At 39.3% G+C, this 26,179-nt stretch overlaps 1 protein-coding gene across 1 annotated transcript in view; it reads left to right on the top strand.

Annotated features, from left to right (window-relative positions):
* st6galnac3 (ST6 (alpha-N-acetyl-neuraminyl-2,3-beta-galactosyl-1,3)-N-acetylgalactosaminide alpha-2,6-sialyltransferase 3) overlaps positions 1-23,638 on the top strand; it is a 115,840-nt gene extending 92,202 nt beyond the window's left edge. The window contains exons 4-5 of the mRNA XM_085253380.1: positions 12,944-13,051; positions 17,310-23,638. Coding sequence (XP_085109506.1) covers positions 12,944-13,051; positions 17,310-17,499 — 298 coding nt within the window. The 3' untranslated portion in view covers positions 17,500-23,638. The remainder of the gene's footprint in view (positions 1-12,943; positions 13,052-17,309) is intronic.
* The last annotated feature ends 2,541 nt before the right edge of the window (positions 23,639-26,179 follow it).

The following is a 26,179-nucleotide window of genomic DNA, read 5'->3' on the forward strand; positions in this document are numbered from 1 at the left end:
TAAATAAATAATGTTTGTGCTATGGGAAGAGTTGCATAAGGTAAGTACAATCAGAGTTATCATAGGTAGTCACAGCCAGACTAAAAGCTAAAAGGAGGAGCACAATTTTAACAACAATTTAATTGACTTTACAGAACTAAGTAAAAGAATTGGCACATTTATGGGAATCCACATGATTGTGAGTCAACTGCCTACAAAGTGTTGTGTTTATTTGTAATAACTAATCTGATTTTGCAGACACATTGACTTCAGTGTTGCAAGTTAACTTTAATATGAAATACAGACCTGGCTATATGAAGTCCACATGTCTTAGGTATTCTGGACTTTTTAAATCTCTTGGGTAACTCATGTGTCAACATGATTCAATCAAACAAATGCAAACCTGGCAGAATAAGAAATAAACAATGAATAATACCCAAGTTATTTGGTCCATACACGTAGAATTAAAAACACTACAGAAAAGCCGCGTATGATGGAAGATTAAGGCTTAATTCAGTGAAGAACTTTGAACTGCAGCATTATTGAGCTTCACCTTTTACTGACCACCTCCAGTGTCCAGTATTAAACTTTCCTTTGGCTGTCTGTACACAGATCTTAAAAATCTTTGTGCAAAGGCCAAGAGCTTTCTGGTTTCTGTTTGTAGTCCATTCGTAATCCAGGTTCTGTTAATCAATCACATTTGAGCAGATTGTCCATGACAAACATTTGAATTTGTGGAACTGTAGTCTTGAAACAAGGGAATGTGGTCAGGTGATGATTTAGCCTTTTGTTATGTTCTTAACACGGTGAGGTTGAGATGGTTTGGACATTTGCAGAGGGAGAGATGATGTATTGTTCAAAGGATGTTGAATATGTAGTTGTCAGGCAGGAGGAGAAGTGAAAGATATTTCCTTATTGATTTATATTATCTACTTTGTGCATCAGTTTAGTATAGCCTGACCTCTTTTTGTACTGTATGTAGTTATTAATCCTTCATCTTTGTCATGATTCTCCCATGTAGTTACTTCCTGTTTTATTTTGATAGTCATTTGTCTCTTGTGCCCTATATTTAAATTACTTCCTCGTCTTGTCATGATTAGTTACAGCTGTGTTTTGTTCCTCAGCTCCTTGATTTGCCGTCCTTGTATCTCTGTGTGTATACCTGGTCTCAGGTTCTTTTTGTCCTTTGTCAAAGTGTGTGTTAATCCACCCTGTTATCCCTCTTTGTGTATTGCCAGCCTGTTTTTGGATTCTCTTTATCCTCCCTGTGTTTCCCAGTTCATGTCTTGGATTTTTTTGGATTCTAGTTGCTTTCTTTGTGGATTTTTGCAGCTCATGGACTTCCAACCTAAATAAAAAGTGATTTTTATGTTTACCTATTCTGCCTGAGAGTCCTGCCTCGGGGTGTTGTTCCTGCTGAATCTCGAAAGAAAGAGGACATGGGGAGTGTTGGTGTGACAGAGAAAGTGAACCTACTAAAATAGAGTTTGTGAAACTATTTTTAAATTGCACTTTATGGTTAGTACACTTTATGTTCATGAAAATTCCATGTTTTTTCAAATTGATAACATATTTTTAACTTCTTACATAACTTCTTGAAATGTCCTTGGATATCCACATGGTGCACTTAGTCATAATAAAAAGACCTAACATTAATTACAAAACTAGAAAAGAGTGATTAGACTTTTTTTTTAATCTTAGATATTTTCATCTTACAAGGTGTCATCTACAGAGACTAGGTTTTAAATCACATCTGATACTAACTGAAATAATAATTTTATTTCTATCCACCAACCAATAGTTTAAACTAGTTTTCAGGTGTATGATATCCTTTCACCTGTCCATTACCATTCTTTTGACACCATCATCATGACATTCTTTATTTTCTTCAGATGATGCAGACCCAAAGTGAGGACGTATGGTTGTGCTACTAAAAGAAACAAAAGGGCAAAAATAAAACCACAGTTCAGGGAGGATTCAGGCTCACCTGGTCCAGCCCTAACTATATGCTTTAGCAAAAAGGAACGTTTTAAGCCTAATCTTAAAAGTAGAGATAGTGTCTGTCTCCCGAATCCAAACAGGAAGCTGGTTCCACAGAAGAGGGGCCTGAAAACTGAAGGCTCTGCCTCCCATTCTACTTTTAAATGGCCCCTGGTAACCGTCAGTTGCTAGTGAAAGGGTTTTTGTTGCAGTCACTAGCAGTTCACATTAAAGGCGATGACTTCCTGCAAACACTTGCAAACTGCTTGCTAAATGATAGTGAAACCATGCAGATGGCAACAAAAATCATTACTTTAATGGTGGAGACCATTCACCATTAATTGATCATTGCTGTTGTGGTAAGACATACCTTTAGTTTGAGGACAAAAGTTCTCAATTTCTGGTTTGCATCATAATTTTTCCAAGTTTCACTGTAACTTGGAGAGCAAATGGTGAGTGTTTGCAGCCGGTATCTTCTAGTTAGCAAAGCAATATCAAGGAAGTTTGTGGTGCAGCAACTTTCACCTGGTATCAGCCAGCAAGCTCAAGCAGCTACTTGCCACCTGGTCACGGAAAACACCCCAACAACCAGTTGAAGACATCCCTGGAAACCTCTGGCCTAAGCTAACTACCCTAAACTAACCTGCAGGATACAGCTATACATTTAGGCACAAGAGTTGAATCAATGCAATAATCTAACTGAGTAAGAAGGTAAATGACCTTAATTAATTCCATTACATTTCTTTGTATCTTGAGTCATGATTTATGAGCTGCCAAAGGCAGTTATATCAGCAGTGGGTCGTGCATAATGAGAGCAGGTATTCTTTTAAACATGCAGTCAAAGAGTGACACCCAGCCAGGCGATTATGTGAATATGTGCATTTGCCTGATATTACATCATTTATTTTTGCCAACTGTAAAACAGTTTTCAGAGTCAAAAGGATTTCCTCTCTGAGTAAGGATCAAGTTTTTACAATAGAGCTGAGTTTTATTCCACTAAGCACTTCTGACAGGTGTCATGTCATATTTGTGCAGCTTGCAGAGGCATTAGATAGCATGGCTCGACTGAATCAGTCGTCAGTGCAGAGTTTCTTGCACACGTGGACAGCTCTCTTGCTGTGAATGTCAAGTGTGAGTTATTGAACAGAGTCGTAGGTAGAGGAGTCTCTCACTGATCCTGGGCAGTTCTCCACCGCTCCTTAGCCCCTGGCGCTCGGCAGGTAAAGCACAACAAGCTCCAGATCAGTCCGACTTAGGGGATTATTTACTTAGACCCCGCTCAGAGCATCTGACTTCATTTCTCAAACACCCTTCATTTCGCAGTGCCAGTAGCATGGCAGTATCCTAGCATGTCAGTCCCAATCGCTCCCGCCTCACTTGTCTCAGGTCTGTGTTGGAGAGCAACAAAAAGAGGGATTTATCTGAGCTTTTTATGCACATTTTTTATTTCTTTTTTTAATCCCCATGGTTCATGCCCAAACCCAATTTATTGTTTTATTTTTCAAGAAAGCTGTCTCAGTGGCTATAAAGACTGCTTAAAAAGCCAAGCAGTGTCGAGCCAGACACATTTTGTTTGCCGTCTTTGAGTAAAAGACGGAATTTTTCTGCCTTAACAAAACAAGCAAATTGCATTCTCTCTGTCCTCCGGCTCTGGATGTTATTTGTCGCCTGCCAAAGCAGCTTCACACCGTGTCTTATCTCTCTTAAATTGGCCACACAATAACAGCATCTTTTCTACTCTCTTGTCCCATTATAATTGTCACAGGTAAACACATTACTGGTTGTAGACCCTGAATTCAGTCGTTCTCGGCACGTCTTCACTGCCAAACATCTGCTTTGAAACGTTAGCCACCGGGTCAGTGGATCCCACCCCCTTTATTTATTCCTGACTGCCTTTTTGCTCCAGGACATCCAGCTCTCAACTGGGACGTGGTGTATGTGTGCCTGTATTCGTCTCTGTCTGCGTGTGTGCCGCAAGAGTGGCAAATTACTAATGAATAATGCAGGGTAATAGTGATGTGTTGACAACTCTGACAGCTGAGAGCTGCCGAGCTGTGTATCAGTGATAATGTGCCATTTCCCTTCTGTGCTCCTCCACTCCTTTATTACAGCAAATTGCATTTTTTTTTTATTTTCACCTCCCCACAACCCCCACTGTCTATGTGTTTATGAGGGTTTTGTTGTACCACTAAACCTCAAAAAACAAACTACTTTCTGTTCACATTTTTTATTAACTCTTTAGTTTAATCTCTGATTGGTTTCTGGATTTATTTTGGCTCGTTTGTACCCAGACTCTGGCTTTGTAAGATACTGGTGATTTGAGTGTTTGGCTTCTCATTTAACCACCTAATGAATTCACTAGAGAGTCACTAGGTCTTTTCCCTTGTTTGGATTTTCAAAGAAGTGGATTCATACCTAAATTGAATGGGTTCTTTCTTTGTCCTCTCTTGGTCCTGATAGTTCATCATGTTGTTAAAATACAAACACAAACATTCTAACTCTGATCTGAAAAATAAAATAAAAGGTTGGTGTTTTTGAAGTAGACACTAGAGGATATGATTTTAAATGTGTTTTAGCCTCGTAAATTTAATTTTACACTCAATTGTTTTGCTATCAATCCGCCATAATGGTAATTGTAAAGCACAGATGGAAACGCAGAGCTTTGTTGGCCAACAGAGGAAGACAACTGGGAGTTTATTTCTCACTTTACAACCTGTACTGACAAGAGAGCACCAAATCATGCTTATTGTTCACATATGGTAAAGAACTATCTAGCCCACCATAAATGGATGGATATCAGCTAAACAGATGAAACAATTGTAAATTAAAACATTTGCCTGTTTTTAAAATTTCTTTTAAAAACTTTTTTTTTTTAAGTTTTAAAAGTTTTAAAAACTACAACAGCTAAATTAGTTAATATGACATTTTAGCACTATGATGGAAACCCTGCAAAATCCACTTGATGGTTTAATCTGTGTTTTATCCTTGTAAATACCAGCTCTGTTAGATAAAGATTAAAAAAATCATGAAAGATCTCATTATTAAAGTTAACACAGTATAATTTTTTACTTTATAATGACACTAGAGAAAAAGTTAGGCCATCACCAGTCAGTAGGATTCAGCCTTTTGGCGCCCTGAACATGTGAAATGTCAATGTAATCTATCTGGTAATAATTTAAGACTATAGTTGAGATACATTCTGGCATGACTAAAATAGAGTTGAGTCAACCAGGTTTCTGGTTTTGTTCGACATAAGCGTACTAGAAAACATTCACGTAATGGCTAAGATGAGCCCATCCATCCATGTTCATCTACTTAAGAGGCGGGGAAAACCCTGCAAAGGTTTCCAGTTTGTTACGGGACTAATACAGAGAAACAAACAAACATTTACGCATAGAGCAGATTTAGAATCATCAGTTAACCTAGCATGTTTGTCTTTAGCGTGTGGGAGGAAGAACCCACACAGACATTGGGAAAAACATCCAAACGTCACACAGGAAGCTCCCACTGTTTGTCTGATGTTAACCAACAAGCAAAAGAACTGCTGTATTTATTGCGTTTGTCCAGATAACATGAAAAGAAGAGTGTGACACACATACAGAGAGTGAAATGAAGTGTCCAGATAACTTACCTGGCACACGATCGTGTGACAGATGATGAAATTTGTTAAAATTGGTTGTTAATAAAGTTGCTGATCAGCAGCAGCAGCAGCAGCAGCAGCAGAAAAACACAAGCAACCTAAGAAGAACTTACAGTAACTAAAACGTCAGCAATTTTATCATCAAGGACACAGAGCATTGCTCGCAGTAACCAGTCAGAAAAATTCAAAGCAATTATTGTACTTAATAATGAGCAGAGAGCACTGTGTGGCTGTCACGTTTAATCCTAGAAACTGTTTAATTTCCAAGACTTACATGTTGTGTCCCTACACATCCACCTGCTCCCTCCACCTCTCACAGTTGTGACTGAAATAGCGAAACCCACAGTATGTAAATGTTAAATGTTTTGATGTTAAAATTTTGACCCCCTTGCATTTAATGATGCATGTGTTTGCATAATATTTTGCAGTGATTCTGGACTATGTTGAAGGAGGTCACTGCAAACCAAATTCCCCTGTGTGTTTGTGCGCCTTTGCTTTTTCTGAATACAAAATTTAGATGATGCATTTGTTATCTGAACCAAAGCTATTGGGCATAATTGGATTCTATAAAAATGAAAGTTTAAACTATTCTTCACTGGTGAGTTTTAATGATTTTTACCGTAACCGTATTATGTATTATCTTGAGGCAGGATTTGATTCATATCAAAGAATTAATCTCATGATTAAAGCAAATGAAAACAATTGTATCAAAGGCTAAGTGTGTGTGTCTGTACTAGAAGTAAGGTTGAGCCAGAACCTGCTACAAAAACATGTTATCCTCACAAATTAGTCACTGGCCCTATATTCTAATAAAGGGTTGTGGTTTAAGTAACTGTTCCGTAATGTAAATCGTGTGCAGTTCACTCTTAGTTCTTTTTATTTATTTATTTTTTAAATTCCTTCCCAGTCAGTTGAACACCCTCGCAATCCCTAATACATCTATCATCACTAACATCTATATCCATGATTGCATGTGAATTTTAAAAAAGTGGCAAGTTCGCAAAACATTTAGTATATGTTACAAGACAGATGTAATGAGAAAGGGGGGGGGGTAATATATTCCTTGGAAATGGAAAAAGAATAGGCGTGAGAAGGTGTGTTAAATAGAAATGTTAGAGTTTTTCCACAAACTGATTAAATTCTTTCACTGGTCTTTCATGGGGATGGTATAAGCTAGTTAAAAAAAACAGTCCACAGGTTTATTGGGCAGCTCAGGTTTATTTTACGAGGAGGCTTTTGGATAACAGCAACAATACAATCGTGTGTTCAGCTGTGTGAGCTCCGTGAGTGAAAGTACTGCCGCTGTATTTCACCTTGATTTTACATCATGTGCACAAACCTCAGATTCAAACCGAAATTTAGACTTTGTGAACCATTTTAACCCTTTTTAAAACCCCCAACAGAAACTATAATTTTCATTTTATAATAAGTGTTCATACACAATAGAAAGATTTCTTCCCTTTTCTGCTGTCTATATGGAGGCATGCCTATTAAAGGATCTAATGTTGTTTAAGTCAAAATGGAACTTAATGTTTTGTAGTTAAAAAACCTTGACATGCCTCAAAAAAGTGGTGTACAACAGATGGTCAATGCCTAAGCACTGTATAACATTGTCAGCTATGAGAACATGCTTCATAATGTGAATGATTATTTACCTGCCGCATTAATGGGAGAGGACGTGCAAACGTTACCGCTGCTGCTGGGTTGAGATTCATGAGTCCGGAGCGGAATTAAAAACACGAGGTCATCACGTGTTTTGTGAGCAAATACTTTTGCATATTCGTAGTGTTTCCTCCCTTAAATGAAATATCTACTTTGCAAGTATTGCAAGTTGCCCTGTTGTCATCCGTTCTCGTAAAGTATAACCAAACTTTTGAGCGTTTGAGCCGCTTAGGCGCCGTGTTTCCTGCCAGGTAAATGACGCTCCGCAACGTGGTGACGTCATTCGGGGCGACTGGAATCAATAAGGGAATCATTTGCAAAAATGGCAAACAATTCCAAGGAATTGAAACAGTGGGAACCGGTTCTCAACAAGAACCGGGTTTCGATACCCATCCCTAGCCACACCTTAATGTTTGAATTCCTCTGGATTAACATCAGCACAAAAACTGTTTGCCAGGAGCTTCGTGCCTGAGGCTTTTGTCCTTATGGTGTTTTCTATGCAGATGTTTGTCTTTATACAGGGAGTGCAGAATTATTAGGCAAATAAGTATTTTGCCCATGAACTGAGAAAAGTCAAGCGTACAGCTGCCAAGATGCCACTTGCCACCAGTTTGGCCATATTTCAGAGCTGCAACATCACTGGAGTGCCCAAAAGCACAAGGTGTGCAATACTCAGAGACATGGCCAAGGTAAGAAAGGCTGAAAGACGACCACCACTGAACAAGACACACAAGCTGAAACGTCAAGACTGGGCCAAGAAATATCTCAAGACTGATTTTTCTAAGGTTTTATGGACTGATGAAATGAGAGTGAGTCTTGATGGGCCAGATGGATGGGCCCGTGGCTGGATTGGTAAAGGGCAGAGAGCTCCAGTCCGACTCAGACGCCAGCAAGGTGGAGGTGGAGTACTGGTTTGGGTTGGTATCATCAAAGATGAGCTTGTGGGGCCTTTTCGGGTTGAGGATGGAGTCAAGCTCAACTCCCAGTCCTACTGCCAGTTTCTGGAAGACACCTTCTTCAAGCAGTGGTACAGGAAGAAGTCTGCATCCTTCAAGAAAAACATGATTTTCATGCAGGACAATGCTCCATCACACGCGTCCAAGTACTCCACAGCGTGGCTGGCAAGAAAGGGTATAAAAGAAGAAAAACTAATGACATGGCCTCCTTGTTCACCTGATCTGAACCCCGTTGAGAACCTGTGGTCCATCATCAAATGTGAGATTTACAAGGAGGGAAAACAGTACACCTCTCTGAACAGTGTCTGGGAGGCTGTGGTTGCTGCTGCACGCAATGTTGATGGTGAACAGATCAAAACACTGACAGAATCCATGGATGGCAGGCTTTTGAGTGTCCTTGCAAAGAAAGGTGGCTATATTGGTCGCTGATTTATTTTTGTTTTGTTTTTGAATGTCAGAAATGTATATTTGTGAATGTGGAGATGTTATATTGGTTTCACTGGTAAAAATAAATAATTGAAATGGGTATATATTTGTTTTTTCTTAAGTTGCCTAATAATTATGCAGAGTAATAGTCACCTGCACACACAGATATCCCCCTAAAATAGCTAAAACTAAAAACAAACTAAACACTACTTCCAAAAACATTCAGCTTTGATATTAATGAGTTTTTTGGGTTCATTGAGAACATGGTTGTTGTTCAATAATAACATTATTCCTCAAAAATACAACTTGCCTAATAATTCTGCACTCCCTGTATATGCCCTTATTAGAAAAAAATATTAAATGTCTAATAAAAATCCAACATTTTCCCGTAAAATAATAACTACCTAAGAAATCTACACAAGTTCTAAGCTACACACATATACATGGACTGTATTATTATTGGCAAATTCAGCACATAACGAAAATACAATGCCTGCAAGCACGCTGTCTTTACTTTAATGCTCACAGACACTATTATTTTCTGGGAGAGCCAGTGATGATCTAATAATAAGCGTTCACAAAATAAGCAAAGACCATACAGCATCAGCTATGCACCGACTATTATGAAAATATCTCCAAGCAAAAATATCTAAAAACATTCACTTACACATTATTTACAGACAAATAAATTGCACTGGATCACCAACTTTCCGTTAATAACAGGCTGATGTGCATTTTTGGCTACTGTGCAGTAGTAGAGCAATGAAAAACTGGTCTTACCTCACCCTGATACTCCAAAAGTGTTTTTTTTTTCACATGGAATTGGCTTTGATTGTTGGAGTTTTCTATCAGAACTGAAGGATTTTACCTTGCAATATAAAGCACCTTAAGGTGACTATTGTTGTGAGTTGGCGCTATATAAAAAAAACCCAATTGAGCTGAATTGAAGCTGTTCATCATGCAATGCATTTTCAACTGCTGCCTTGACAGATGTTAGCTCCGAGCTCTCAAGCCAGCAAAGAAATTGTATTTGGGCTATGAGCCTACATTCTGCTGTGGTCAGGGGTTGATTCTGATGATCTGCTCGGTGTTGCTGTTTTTGATTGCTTCGTCAGAGGTGCCATAACAGAGAGAGCTATTATGCTGTTAAGCTGTAGCCCATGGAGCAGATACAGATAAACATTAAAACATTAATTCAGCATTCATACATTTAATTTTGATTATTTTATATGCATATAGACTAACAGTCAAAGATTTGTACATACCTTCTCATTAAAAGTTTTTCTTGATTTTCATGAGTATTTTACATTGTAGAGTCTCACTGAAGGCATCACAATTATGAATGAACACTTACGGAATTATGTGATAAACAAAAGAGTGTGAAATAACTCAAAACATGTTTATATTTTAGATTCTTAAAAAAATTCCACTCTTTGCTTTGATTACTGCTTTGCACACTCTTGGCATTCTCTCGATGAGCTTCATGAGGTCGTCACCTGAAATGGTTTTCCAACTGTCTTGAAGGAGTTCCCAGAGATGCTGAGCACTTGTTGGTCCTTTTGTCGTCACTCTGTGGTCCATCTCATTCCAAACCATCTCGACTGGGTTTAGGTCAGGAGACTGTGGAGGCCAGGCCATCTAGCGCAGCACCATCCCTCTCCTTCTTGGTCAAATAGCCCTTACACAGCCTGAAGGTTTGTTCGGGGTCATTGTCCTGTTGAAAAATAAATGATGATCCAACTAAACGCAAAATGATTGGGATTGTGTGTCGCTGCAGGATGCTGTGTGGTAGCCATGCTGGATCAGTGAGCCTTCAATTTTGAATAAATCCCCAACAAAGCACCTCCACACCATCACACCTTCTCCATGCTTCACGGTGGGAACCATGCATGTAGAGACCATCCATTCACTTTTTCTACGTCAAACAAAGACACCACAGGTGGAACCAAAGAAGTCAAATTTGGACTCATTACACCAAAGCACAGATTTCCACTGGTCTAATGTCCTAGTGTTTCTTGGCCCAAATATATCTCTTCTGCTCGTTGCTTTTCCTTAGTTGTGGCTTCTTATTGATTTATTTATTTAGCGGATGATCTATTATTTTGTATTGCAACTGAATGATGAGAAAATGACCGAAGTGGTGGCCAAAATATTAATTTCCTCGGGAGCTCACTATATCGTCATCATCAGAAAATAGAGAAGCGTGAATGCTTTTGGATACAACCTTTATCTCACATGGAAAAATCAGACTGTAAATCATCTGCAGAAAACAAGCAACACATAAGAAACCCTTTTTAAAAGGTTATCTCAGTATTTACTTCAGAACACAGCTGGTTTTGGTTGTGAAGTTTAATTGGCACAGTTCCTGCTTGTCAAGATTTTCTGACTCATTTTGTGTACTGGCTTCTTGCATGTAGCAACAGTAGTTTTACTATAGTTCACACTGTGTGCTTTAAAGTCTAGTGAATGGAATAGAGTGCTGTCCATGGTCCTAACCCTGAAACAGTATCTTCAAAGTATTGTTTGCAGGTTTTGCATTTGTATTTTAATTTGGAGACAAAAAAGGGTTTAATTAACATCCTTCAAATATGGTTTAATGAATTAATTCAATTAATTCAAGAAGGATGTAATATTTGTTTGTTTTCTAAGTCTGTCTTTACACATACTGATCTACTAACATTAATAACTCTGCAGCTTTGGCCTCTTTAAACAGAAATAGAAAGAAGTCATTTGTCTAGAACTAAATAATCTGAACTTAATCTTGAGCCCACACTATGAAAGCTCATAGCAGTCGCAGTAGTAGTCTTTACTGACCTTTTGGGAATTCATTTGTGTTTGTGACAACTGATGGATAAATATAACCACAATAAAGAAGAAATCACAGGTGCAGACGTTATATCCCACATATAAAAATAACACTGATATATAATAACAGCAGAAATATAACCAAGAATCAAAGCACACCAATGTTAAAGGAACTCAACTGTCATATAAGTTTTGTGCTTTTTTTTGTGGTTTACAGAAGGTAAAGAAGTGTGTTCAAGACCACTACATCTCCCTTTCTGTTGTCATGCTCTACATTTATTGTTTTTGGAATTATTTTTTCTTGATCACAATATCCACTTCTGAAAGCTAACAATAAGTCTTTTTAGTCATCTTTAAATTAAAAATTCCAGCTTTTAATTTTTTTTAAATGTTATTAAGCTCGTCTTTGTCCTATGTGTTATTGAACTGAATGTCCTTGAAGGTTTTGTGCTGTTGGTAAAACAAAACAAGCCATCTGAACACACCTCCTCGGGACGTGCGTAACTATAACAAACACCTTCCACTGTTTTCTGACAGTTTTTAAGAAAAAAATAAGCTGAAGTGAACAATAATGAAAATAATTTGTAGTTTCAGACCTAATTTATTCATTTGTTTATTTTAATGATGGTGTCGTATAATTGGATGCTCTAAATGAATTTTCATTGCACCTCTCCGTACTGATGCTGCATTACACGGTGGTCATGTCCCATTTCATTTATCATTATCGGTGTCATGCAGTGCACTGCATTTAATTTATTCACAGTCTAAGGCTCCTGGTGGTGTTTTGCATTGCAGAGAAGAGTTGCCCTCGGGGTATGTGGGGGGCCCCCTGCCTGGAAGAGGCTAGGGAAGCACATTTTATGACCCGCTTCAGGTGTTACTAATCAGGTTTCTTAAAAAAAATCTTGAGTCTGTGTGCTCTGTTTGAAAATGATCAAAGCTCACTTTTTTTCAACTTTGATAGGTCAGAGCTCACAAACTACGGGTCTGATGATGATGGTGATGAAAGGATAATGCATGTTGTTATTAACCGGCCTGCTTCACTCACAGGGGATGACTGCTGTGAGTGAAGCTAATCAACAACATCAAGCATTTCTCAGCCCTCAAATTTTTTTATATACAGCCACTGTGAATGTTACAACCCCCTAAATTATCACTGTACATAATATTTATTTGGTCTCTAAAATTAGAAACATTTCTCATGTGAAACTTGACATATGGTTATGCATCTGCCAGCTTTCTTGCTGTTCTGTAGATATATATACATTTGAGCTGAGGCTCAGATCCAGAGCAGCCTACGCTAAGAACATCTGTTAGGATAATTATAATTCTCAGATCAGCTGAATTACAATCACACAAGAGAGAAGTGTACAAGGGGCTGAAAAATGGCATACTTAAAACTTTGTGCTTGTTTTTATTTTTTTATATTTCAATGCAAATGATTAGGATTTTTATGCAAATGAATATTACAGTGCATTATCTTTGTGTGTTGCAGGATCCAGTCCGGCTCCTACCTCAGCACGGGCTGGTTCACGCTCATCCTCGCCATGGACATGTGCAAAGAGATCCATATCTACGGCATGATAAATGACACCTATTGCAAGTAAGACATGAACTGTCACACTCTCGCTACCCGCTCCCACATCTTCCTTCCTCTATACTTGCATGAAAAATGCACGCGTTCCTACAAAACTTTGAAAACTCCATTCACATTCACCCCAGCGCCGGCCAATCACAACCTCCCATAACCACGGTCTGCCCTGTTACATTTCCAATGCCTCAGTTTGGATTTAATGGCTGAGTTTCTATGCTGAAATCCATATTGGGTTCTCTGTGCCATGAATACCATTATGTTTCCCTGCCTAGAATACCCAGCAGGCAGCAGTCTCTCTTTGGCTGCGGGTGGCTGGGCTCCAGCACCCCAATTCCTCCTCTGCTTCGAGTTTTATTTGTATATCGGGCCCGTCGTCTTCTCTCTGACTCCGGGGTGAGTGATTACTGTCTGACTGCGAGGCCATGGGAGGGATGACAAACAAGATGCTCTTGCTCTGGGCATGGCTGCTCAGTCTCAAGTCATCTCAGCCTTGATGATCTCGCCTCCTCTCGCAGCTCTACCTGAGCTCTCTCTATCCCCCAAATCAAACACTTTTACCTAATGCACACTGAAAATCCTGCTTTTTATCCTCTCTGTGCAGCCCGTGCACAGCAGGAGCTGAAATAAAGACACATGGCAGAGCGAAGCGATAATTCAACCAGCACGGAGGATTTTATGATTCAGTGAGGCAGTTAAGGGCCAGTTTTCTCTCCCTGCCTCTCTCATTTATTTCCCTCCATCCTGCATAGGACAGGAATATATTGTGTTTCACCAAGTTTCTGAATTGACAGTTTAGAGTCACGCAAAGTGCTTCTGTCAGCTGGATGCTCCAGAACAACAAGGAGAAGGAAACTTTTGTGTGGCAATATTCATGGTTTTAGGTTAGGATTGACCCCAGTGGTTCTGTGGCAGTGGTGCTTCAACAGGTGCTGCAGAGAGGGTGAAATTGAATTTATTTGTCAACACTGGTTCACACTGTGTGACACAGAGGAGAGGCAGTGATTGGGCTTTGTATTACTGTAAGCTGGCAGACAGCCACGGTCGCTTTCCCGCTGTGGAGTCACTGGCTGCCGTGATGGCTGTTTCCCTTCTCTCTGTATTCATTCTCTCAGTGCAATTGTTACACAAGTCATCCTCTCATAAAGCTGTCACTCGCCATTAGAAACCAGTGGCAGAGTGCACAATGAACCTTATCCATTGCTCCAAGCTTCCTTCTGTTTTTATTGATCCCTTCTTTTGAATGCAAACTCTAAACCGAGCAACGCATCGTGAAATCCATTACTGTACATTACTGAGCTTGCTGCATGTTTTCAGATTTACTTTGTCTCAGAATAGAAGTGAATCTGTTGTGATGTAAATCAGAGTTTAGTTAAAAGACTATTTATTGAATAAATGCGGGCGCCGACAGCAGCCCCTTTTTTCAAATAAGGTAGACCTGCCGAGTAGAAGCCTTTGCTCGCGGCAGAATCAGCTCGAATTACTGAACACCGTCTCAAAGGAGCTTCGTTTTAATGGTTTAATAATTGAATTTGTTTTCTTACTTTGGATTTTTATTTATTTTAAGCCAAAACCAAGAACGCTAAATGTATTCTTAACTGTGAGAAAGAGAAGATTGAAAATTTTAACAATATATATTCATCAATATGTTTATATATTTAACAATATGTGAATACTCAAACATCAGTCATGGTTTTAATTTGATATGCAGTAGAAAAATAAATACCTATATGTTTGTTTTTTTTAAACCTGAGTGACTAGTGCAAACACATTTTCTCGGGGTGCTGTGGTTACACACACACATGCATGTTATGTTGTGAATCTAAATTGGTCCTAGCTGTGAATGCCTGTCTCTCTGAGTTAGCCCAGCGATGAACTAGCGACCTGCCCAGGATGTACCTTGTATCTGTGAGAGCTGGGATGGGTTTGTGAGCTGTGACCTTAGTTGGATAAGCAGTTAAAAAGCTGGCTGGATAACTGGATGGATAGACATTTGACAAATAGTCTACTACTATAACAGTCTCTACTTTGCAGGGCAGCTTTTTCACAATTTTTGAGACTTTAGGCAGGGATTTGCTCCCATTTATACACGACAGCATTAACAGGATGTAGAGTGATGAACTCTGGCCTGGAGATCCTATTCCAATTCATCCAACTGAGAAAACCTTTTCTTTACTGACCTCGATTTGTGCCTGTGGGATTTGCCATGTTGAAACAGGAGCAGGCTGCCATCAGTGTCTGCCATAGCAAATTAAAAATGTTCCCTGACAAACATGTGTACACCTGGATAAATAAAATAGCTTAGCATATGTACAAACCCAATTCCCAAACAGCTGGGACACTGTATAAAATGAAAAACAGAATGTAATGATTTACAAACCCATGAACCCATATTTTACTCACAATATAGGGAACATATGAAGTTTTCAAATTCTGGGAGAGGAATGTTGTCCCATTCTTGGCTGCTCAAGAGTCATGGGTTGCATTTGTCATGTTTTTTGTTTCATGATGCTTCAAATGTTTTCAATTGGTGAGATATCTGGACTGCAAACAGTATGTACCTGTATATACCTTTCAGCATTAATGGTGTCTTTTCAGATGTATAAGCCGCCAAATCTACAGACTGTGATGTTCTCATAACATCAGACTTTTGAACTGAACACTGATAACAAGCCAAATACTCCTTTTCCTCTTGGAGTCACAAAACATAAAAGTGGAAAACTGCTCTGGGGTCAGATGAATTGAAATTTCGATTCATTTTGGAAAACATGAACATCTCGTGCTCTAGACTAAAATTTATGTATGAGATATGGGACAGAATCACGCCTGTTTTTAATGCTCGGCTGTGAGGGTCCAAAGATCATGAGCATCCAATCGATTTCTCCAGATTTTACATTGAGGAACATTACTCTCGGGTTAGGGTTAAATCAACATTCAAAGGTGTACAGAGGTGAACAATCTGTTACCAAAGTGTAAAAAAGTAAACAAAAAGATTCGTACTTAATGGATAATTCAAAGGCAGGCAGACTGACGTAACACGAAGCTGAACATGTCCCATCAATACATCAGTTAAATTGAAAAGCAAGATTAGGACCCCAAGCATTTTCATATTAATAACAAGATGTCAGTATTTCAATTCCAAATAATTGATACACACATGGTGCCTTTATCACAGTTTCATAAATGTTCATAAAGGCTACAGTGCAGTTAGTTTACTCAATTTTTAATACTATACTACCACAGTATACACTTTTGTTAGACGTTTGTATGCTATGTCGGTGCATTTCTCCAACATCAGAATTGACACAGCAGAACTAGAGATCATGTTTTTTTTAACACACTCATTCTTCTTCCTTGTCAAAACCTACCGTCCACAGTACTCACAGTGCAACTGAACCACTGACAGGTCAGCTGGAAATTCGAATGTAATATGTGTGGTGGCTAATGAAGCCTCAAGCTGATCTCAGACACAGATGAGGAGTGGGCTGAATTTTTTTAATAGCTTTTTTCCCACATATGCAGTGCCATCCCCAAGTGAAGAGGGTGTACTGAGAAAATGGAACGAGTGCTTTGAGGAGCTCATGAATGAAGAAAATGAGAGCAAGAAGAGGAAAATTGGTCAATCAGAAAGTGCTGAGAATTAGGAAGGAGGAAGTGAGGGCAGATGTGAAGAGTGGAAAGCAGCTGATATGGGTGTGACATACCTGTGGAGGGTATGGAGATGTCTAGGAGAGAGGGCAGTGGACTTTTTAACCAGACTGTTGGAGAATGCCCGAAGAACAGAGAAGTCTATTGGTACTGATTTTCAACAGCAAGTGTCATGTGCAGAGCTGTAGTAACTACAGAGGTATAAAGCTGATAACCCATATCATGATGATATAGGAAAGAGTTGTTGAAGCTAGACTGAGAAAACAGTTGACGATCAGTGAGGATGAGTGTCAGGGGTAATTTGGGACTGAAAGAAAAGACTGTAGTAAGAACTGCTATGGTTTGGAGACAGTGGCACTAACAAAAAGACAGAAGGCGAAGCTGGAGGTGGCAAAGTTAAAGATGTTAAGGTTTTCACTGAGTGTGACCAGGATAGCCAAAATTAGAAATGAGTTTATTAGACAGACGGCTCAGGTTGAGCCGTTTGGAGACAAAGTCAGGGAGATATAGCAGAGATGGTCTGTACATGTGCAGAGGAGGTATAGTGCCACTCCCAAACAATTGTAGATGAAAGTTTGTCTAAATAATGTGTAAATAATCTTCTTCTTCTTCTTCTTTTTAGGACAGAGGATTACAAAAAAGTTCCCTACCATTATTACGAGGCGGGCAGCCGAGACGAGTGTGCTGAGTATCTCCTGCATGAGAGTGCCCCATATGGAGGACACCGTTTCATCACGGAGAAGTCCGTTTTTGCCAAGTGGGCAAAGTCTCATGCCATCAAGTTCTTCAACCCACCGTGGCAGCTGTCGTGACCCTGGCTGAAGCAGCATGGAAGCATCATTATCATCATCATCATCATAACTATCATCCACAGAGACAAAATGAATCTCTGCAGTTACACTAACCAACACACAGCCATTTTTGCCCAAATCCCAGCCCATATCTATTAATAAAGGTTGTTTTTAAAGTCCTGGTTGGGTACACATGGAGCCTCATACAAAAAAAAGAAAAAAAATTACATAAAAGTTTGACCAATGTGAACAGCAATGACACATCTCCTGCTTTTTTGAATTTAAAGCCCTCTCCTGAATTTTAGAGCTGAGGCCTGCTGCTGTGCACTGACTAATCGATCCGCTCGCTGCTCTGTGAGTCTAGCGAAGGATGGTTTGAACTTTAAAAAAAGGAGAAGAAACAAGCGTCCGTCAACTCGCAGTGACCTCAGTGGCTCAGATTTCCGTATTCTCTACACATCACAGAGGCCGAATTTACATTTTCTCTCAAAGCTGTAGCAGAAGAAGCGCTTAGCTGCCACCGTGGAGGCGAGTGGCATCAGCTTGGACGTCTGACAAGCTCGTCCACTTTGTTTCCTCTGCGTGTCTGTCTTCTGTCAGGCTGTAATTAATCTATAACGAGTATCATTCAGGCCTTCATCTCTGACTGAGCGAGTGGTGAAGGCAGATGCTCTGTCAGATTCAATTTTACTCTGTTCTGTTCAAAGACACTTCAAAACAAGGTCACGAGAAAAAGACAGCACTAGCAGATTGCAGTCAAACTTGAAGGTAAACCAGAGGTGGAGATGTAAATCAGCTTTTTTGCTTCTGTGTGGTCATACATGCAACTTAAAGGTGTCCTCTTTATGTTATTTTTTTTTCTTTTTATAATGCTGTGAAATTGACGATTAAGACACATGTTGCGGTGTTGGCCTGATGTCCTGATAGTTTGCTAATGTATTCCCGCGGAGATAAATTGTTAATTCTCTTGAACAGTGTGCCAATCGACAGTGTGAGTATCACAGCGCACAGAATGATGTGCAATTAGAAGCTTCGTCTTTACGGAAGGAGTTAAGTCATTTGTGACCCTGCGGAGAGAGAGATTTATATGTGCAGTGAAACCATTTGAAGTTAATTGTATTCTGTTATCATTGTGCCTGCAACATACTCTGAAGTTCATCGTATAGACACAAAGGAAGATGCTCTCTCTCGTACTCTCATCCAGCTTTGTGCCTCTTTGTGTAAAGCTTTGCTGCGTGAACGCATCTTCCCATTTGTCTCTGGTTGGAGCGTGCGTGTCTCTTGGCTCGGGCCATTACATTTGAATACATCTGTTCCAGGACGGTGAAGAATAATCAGTGAAGTGGTGAGGTGTGTATGCTGGCTGGTAGCTGTGGATGTGACCAAGACTGCCTCTCCCGAGGCTGTGATTAGTGTCCTGGTCAGAGCGGTGGCCCAGAGGGGAGGACTGGACCGACTCAAAGACTTTAAATACAGACTGCTCGATGCAAACACTCCCTGGTGATTGCAGCTGAGATCCAGAGTCTCAGAATTGCTGCAAATCAATGCCTAACAACACACGGAGGCTATGCTGTTTGTCTGTGAGCACTGATGTGGTGATTTGCAGGTCAAGTTTACAGGTTAAAACTTGACTGAAAATAAGCATGAAATCCATTAGATTTTTTTGAGGTCCATTTGTAGCTTTTTCTAATACTTTCACTTAAAAGAAAAATGGGGGTTTGGGGGTGAAAAGTCACATTTTGACATATCAGCAGAGTTTCGGCAACTCTGCACTCACTGCATTTCATTTGAAACCAGGTACCACCTACACATTGAAATTCAGTGCTTCAGATTCTCTGTAAGTTATTTGTAACCTAGTAATCTTGTGTGAGAACCCTTCTAGACCCGTAAAAACATAGAACATGGGTGTCTGAATGTACTTGCTGATGGCACAGGAACGATTAAGAAGGTGCTTAATGTTGCTAAAACCTCATGGCAGCTATAACTTGAATACATGTATTCGGATAGTAAGTAGGAAAAACAATTGTAACGATGCAATGACCATATAAAAAACTCATTTTTGATCTTAACTTGTTGGCCTTATAGGCCCCCCCCCCCCAACATCTAAGCTGCTTTTAAGGCCCATAAGATGTAGCTGGAGACCTTGAAAAACAAAGGTATTGGATGTACCTCAAGATTAAAGGCACTTTGTGGAGTTTTTTTTTAATCAATAAAGAACATTTAGATTTACATTCAGAAGTCATTGTGCGTATCCTTGAGGTTTAACAGCTACAATGAATGGATTCCCTACTCAAAAAACACTCTCATAGCCCCATTTTGTGACAAACAAAATGTGGAGCCACTCGTCGGAAAAAAGAAACAAACAAACATTCAATATCAGCAATATTAGAGGTCACAAACTCCACAAAGTACTTTTAAAGGTTTTTCTTTTTTCAGAGTTTTCTACTTTGAAGAGGTACACTAAAGGACTTTCAGGCTCCACCTCTAACAGTTTACTTTGTAACAGTTTTCTAAACTCTCTCTGTCAGTGTTGTTTGCCTGAAGCCGTTTTTCACACATGCACTTTGGACAATTTTGTGAGAATCAGGTTGGGATATTTTCCACAGTTGTCTTTCCTCATATGTATCGCACAGCAGGAAATAGTCAGTTTTAGATGCGTTCGCCATCCTGGAAATACTCTGTGTTGTTTAGGTGAGGGAGCTGCCTAAATAAGACTTCCTGGAGGCATTACACATGATGCACTCGCTGCATGTAATATTAGATGCTCTGCTCTCACATCGGCACACGTCATACAGCCTTTGTACAAGTGAGCTGGCGGGTTAAAGACCAGCTAATGGCTGATTTAATTGCATTAGACATTTGCAGTCTCACCTCCACCTTTGTTGGGTTAGTCCTAGAAAGGTTCTGTGCAGCAGTCCATGCGTGAAAACTGCTTTTTGTTACAATTTTTTGTGTTCAAGTTTATGTATTTGAATCCCTAAATCAGTCAAAAACTAACAAAGTAGTTTAAGTTTTGAACGAAAGTTACAGTAATGGGGTCTCCTCGGGGATGGCGCGTGTTCAAGAGGTGTTTGGAATCCCAGCACGACGGGTAGCAGTGGATCAAAGTGTCCTCCACATGTACGTGAAGTATTAGAGCATGAAAATGAAATCTGGGCCGGCAGAGTTGGAAATCATGCTTCTTCTCCTTCCCGTGGGGAAAAAACAGCCATAGACACTGAAGCGTGGATAGGTACAGTAGGCCATGCATGTTAAACATTTAACATACATGTTTTATACATCTCGCTCAGCACGCAATTGTGCAGTCATCTGGCAGCTCTCCAACAGGCAGTTGCATTTCTGCTGTAGTTTTCAACCTACATTGTAAAGTGCTTCACATCAATACAAGAAACAGACTTGCTGTGAGACATGTTTGACGTGTTTTTAGGGTTTTTTGATGAATTATTTGAAGGCTTTTTGTTTGTTTACTCACAAGTGGAAGAAGAGTGCTGTTTTTTTCTGTTTATCTCCAATCCTCCTTTTGTGGCATGTTTTTAATTTAAGCATTGATGCCTTTTTTGTTTGTTTGTTTGTTTTTTGTTGATGCACTCGTTTGTGTGCAGTCGTTTTTTTTTTTTTTGCTGCTGCAGGCCACGTAGTTGGTTATTTCCTGAGCAACAGACACTGCATTGTTCTCAGCTGGAGCACACTGGATGAAAACCCAAGGATGCATTATACAGTATATTATGAAGAATACATCCTCTTATGGGCTCTCATGAATCATCTGTGGCTCGCAGGAAGGGGACTGAATAAAAGACTGGGCTGAGATGCAGGCAGTTAATAAGGTAGCTTTATTTCCAGATGTTCTTTTTTTCAAATGCAAGAGCTTTTTTTTTGTTTTTTAAAGAAAATATGAGCATTCATATCTGCCAGCTAAATATACAGCCAGCAACAGGTTACAGTAGGTTACCTTAGAATAAAAAATGAAAATGGGTCATAAAAGGTAACAAAATCCACCGAATAGCATCTCTGAATTTCCCCTATTAAAATGTTTTATATCTTATTTGTTTACAAAAACGCTCTTTTACATAATCATTACTAGTTGGCCAGCTATGAAGTGGTTTTCTCTTGTTTGCAGCTTTAAGTCGGGGGCCTGAAGCTTCATATTTACTGTACAGATATGAAAATGGAATTGATTTGCTCAACTATTTTTTTGTGTCCTAAAATTTTGAACTATTTTACCCCTTTTGTTCTTATCCAGACCTTAAAGTATCCCTTAAATCAGCGGTCCCCAACCTTTTTTGCGCCACGGACCGCTTTATGCCTGACAATATTTTCACAGACAGGCTTTTAAGGTGTCGCGGAAAAGTACAACAAAATAAAACTAGTACCGGTACCGAAAAAAAGAAGATTTATTCATAACACACGTGAAAAGACCCAGGAAAACCGAGTTAACGATAAAAACGATAACAAAATAACGCTGAAAACCGATAAAAACCCTGAAAACTATACATTTCACACCTGAGCCTCAACTCTCGCGGCCCGGTACCAAACGACTCACGGACCAGTACCGGTCCGAGGCCCGGGTTTGGGGACCGCTGCCTTAAATGACCTCAAGTCATGTTCTGAGTAGTGCTGTTTAATTTGAAAAAGTATAAACTGTCGTTAAATCCGAAGAAAAGTCTGCACTCGAATGAAAACACAGATCAGCTACAACATTTAGACTGGCTGCTAAATATTGTGCCGTCCCCCTTTCTGTAGCAAAAACAGCTCTGATCATATGTGTAGGTCATCCTGTAGACTGGGTGTGTTGTAGGGCATCTAACACATGCTGCAGAAGTTTGGGGGCTGGATCACCACCTTGGGATCTGTTTCTGGGCAGTTTTTGTCTGGAGTAGATACCCCTACTCTTGCTTTCCTAGCTCAGAATTTATTAGCACTAATCCTACATGATCAGGTCAGTTTTACAGGGAAGAGCAATGCAGACACACTAGCACATGCCTATAAATGACAATGTATCACTAACCATAGCATACGACAGGATGTAAGTTTTCTAAGCGGAACACCACGTTGTTGACAAGATGATAAGTGTAATTAATTTCACCTGTCAGTGTTTTTAATGTTGTGGCTGATCAGTGTAAATAAAAATTAGGGGCAAATGTTGAAGTTAAAAGCAAACCGAAGTCCTGATTAAAACATTTGAGTCTCGACATTTGCAGAACAAAGACGTGAATTTCATTATTCATCACAGTTTTAAAATACAGTCATTATTTTTTCTGGGTGTCCCGCTGTGATAGTCAAAGTAATTACAGTTTGGAATTTAGTTACAATTTGACAAAACTTTTGATTGTTTCTTTATGTAGCGCATTATTTATTCCCTGCTAATTATCGTATTGCCATTTCAAACTCTTGAAGTGCTTTTTTGCATTGAAAAGTTTATTATGACATTCATAATTATGTCATCTCCTTTCCTCTGTGCATGTCTTACAGTTTTTTTGTGTCCTGACACATGTTTGTTTTTCGTGTCCAGGTTAAGTGTCCTTGTGAAGTGTGTAACTTTGCGTGTTTAAGTTGCATAGAATGTAAAATGACACTATGATGAAAAAAAAGTGGTTTTGCTAACACAGCTAACACACCTTTTTTTTAATCAGTGGTGAAATAACATCCAAATGCTGCATGGATTTTTGCAGGTTATTGAATTGTACATTTCGTTAAAAATAATAATAATTGTGATTATATGTGTTACTTCTGTCATTTGCTGTCTGCATATTAGCTAAAATTAGATATATTGTGAATGTTCTTATTTTTACCGATGTGAAGTGTGTCCTCTGTCTTTTATTCACTGTGGGGATTAAAGAAAACCGTAAAACTCCTTTTATATGATTAATTTCTTTTCATAACAAAGCCGAGTAAGGAGGATAAGAATATAAGACGACTGGTGAAATGTGTTCATGTTATATGAATGGAGCGCCGGCTGAGCTGTCATCTTAAATCTGGTGTCTCATGAGAATTTTAAAACGTCAGTAGAGGAGCAGAGATGTGCTGAGTCCAGACACTTCCTGGGAGTTTTTGGTTTTTATGTAACCTCTGCATAAATGATCATAAGTTTGAAATAATAATGCCTACACTTGTGCTTTTTATGCCACAGTAATGAATAAAGAATCAAGACAGAAAATTAAAAGGCCACTGCAGCAGTATGTTAATGCAGTTTTGTTACTTTAGAAACAAGAACAGCTGAACTTGAAGCACACAAAATGAAATATCCTGACTGAAAACAGAGGAGTTTTTCTTTCTCCTCTCTGTAACCTAAATACTACATTGCCAAATTCAGCACCACCTGCTCAACTCCTCATTAATGCAAATATCTAGGCAGCCAATTACATGGCAGCAACTCAATGCATTACTGGGTTTACTGACAGGAAGTCACCAGTAACTGAAATAACAACTCATTACAACCAAGAAAAGCAAAAGAGAATCTCTCAACAAACATCATGCCGAAGAGCTACAGCAGCAGAAGACCACATTGGGTGTGACTCCTCTCTGCAAAGATCAGGAAATGAAGCTACATTGTAATCGGCTCACCAAAATCGGACAATGGAAGATTAGAAAAAATGTTTGATGGGTCTGGTCTGATGAGTCCCAATTTCTGCTGCAACATTTGGATGGTAGAGCCCGATTTTGGTGTAAACAACATGAAAGCATCAATTCATCCTATTTTAATCAACAGTTCAGGCCTGTGGTTGTTGTTTAATGATGTGGGGGATCGTTGTGTCAGAAAAAGCTTAGATCATGGCCTTCACAGTCTCCAGATCTAATGTCTGGTACTTGCTCTATGGACACTAAGCTAATGTATAGCTTTGTTTGGTAACAATATCCAGTGTAAATATAGCATATTGATTAACATGTGGATAGGCTACCCTGAAACTCACTGTAATAGGCTGTAATTGCATCGAGTTTGCTCAATAATGCACTAGTTTGTATTCTGCCAGTGCAAACATCCAGTTTTTCTCATTCTTATAGTTTAAGATTTATAAAACCTAAATCCACCATGATGAGGTCAGTTTTAGCAATAGAGATAGACAAGCGCATGCTTACAGATGGCAAAACAATCACTACCAACGACATCCGGGCAGTACTATAAATCAACATCCACATCAAGATCACGATGCAGGGTTTTTAAGCAGAACATTACATTGTTGACAAGATGATCTATATTATTAATTTCAGCTGTTTTAATGTTGTAACTGATCATTGTAATAACAAATAGGGTTCTTTTGAACATGAATGCATTCCCAGTACTCAAATGGCCTCCAGAGCCTGCAGATCACAATCAAATAGAGCACCTTTGAAATGTGGTGGAACAGGAGATTCACATCATGGATGTGCAGCAGACCAATCTGAAGCAATTATGTGATGCTGACATGTCTCCTTTTTGCTGTCTTTTTACTTGATTTTATTTATTTGGTACATTAACTAATGTTTTAATGAGCGTGTTTTCTAAGTTGCAATTTATTCATTGACAGTCTTCTTCATTTGAGCTTGTGGCAATTTCATTAGAAATGACGCTTATAATAATGCAACTCACATCATTTTGGGAACATCAGAAAAGAGATTTAGTTAAATATAGTTTTCTGGTTAAATATAGAAAAAAAATCCAACCAAGATGAAAAGCAGGAATTTATTGTAAATTATGTTGTTAAATTATTAACAACATGGGGGAAATGGAAAAAACCTGACATCCATTGCTACAATCCACCGACTGAGAAAAACATTACCACTGAACACACACATTCAGGAAATTACCTGTCCTTCAAAACTGTTCAGTACACTGTAAACATGACATGAAGGCATCAGGGGTAGCGTGGCCTCTCAAGCCCTGCTACCAATAGGAGTGAAAGTCTTAGTTCTTTAAAAAAAAAAGAAGTGTATTTTCTTTTTAAATATGAATCGATTGAGCCGTGATGCTCAATGTTTTCAGCTCACGTACGTGCTGGTGTGTTTGAATAGCACATTTACATAAGTTTAATCAAAGAGTCATGTAGTGTCCAGGAGGACGCCAAGCCACAGCACAGAAAAGTATGTTTGGATGTTGTTGTTATGCTCCCTCTGGCTTTAGTTTAATTAACTGACAGTTTGAGTTGTTGTCTGCTTGAGCTGACCAGCGTCTGTGTCAGCAACGCTGTCCCGAGCCCTGTAGAAGTCAGTCGGTCACATTAGTGCATATTCCAAATGAGGTTTAAAAATCATTCAGTGCTGTGCTTCCAGCACTACTTTTACAACTTTTCCCTCATGGCTTAGAAGTCCTGTTCTGACTTATTGGATGTACAAATGTGCACAGAGACCAACTGCAACTCAGAGAACAAACAGGAGACTTTAATGAGGATCCATCTGTGACCATGCCAGGAGCACATCTATAGTCTCTATCATTACCATAAGGTTCTAGTTCTATTGTAATGTCCTGAGGCACCTGTGGGAGGACAGTGGGAATTGTGCACTTTTTGGCTGAACCAACACATTTATAATTCACCACCCATCACCAGTGTTGGGACTAACGCGTTATTAAGTAACGCGTTACAGTAACTACGTTGTTATTGTGGTAACGAGCACAGTAACTAGTTATTATGCCAAAATCAGGAACGCGTTAGTCGTTACTGGGATTTAGATAGGGTCGTTACTCGTTACTTCGTGTGGTGGCTATCGCGGAGCTTCCACAGATTCAGTA

This window comes from Mchenga conophoros, linkage group LG18 (assembly GCF_057382185.1).
Source record: "Mchenga conophoros isolate Kocher_MC1m ecotype Shallow Benthic linkage group LG18, M_conophoros_male_GT1.1, whole genome shotgun sequence".
Taxonomy (NCBI): domain Eukaryota; kingdom Metazoa; phylum Chordata; class Actinopteri; order Cichliformes; family Cichlidae; genus Mchenga; species Mchenga conophoros.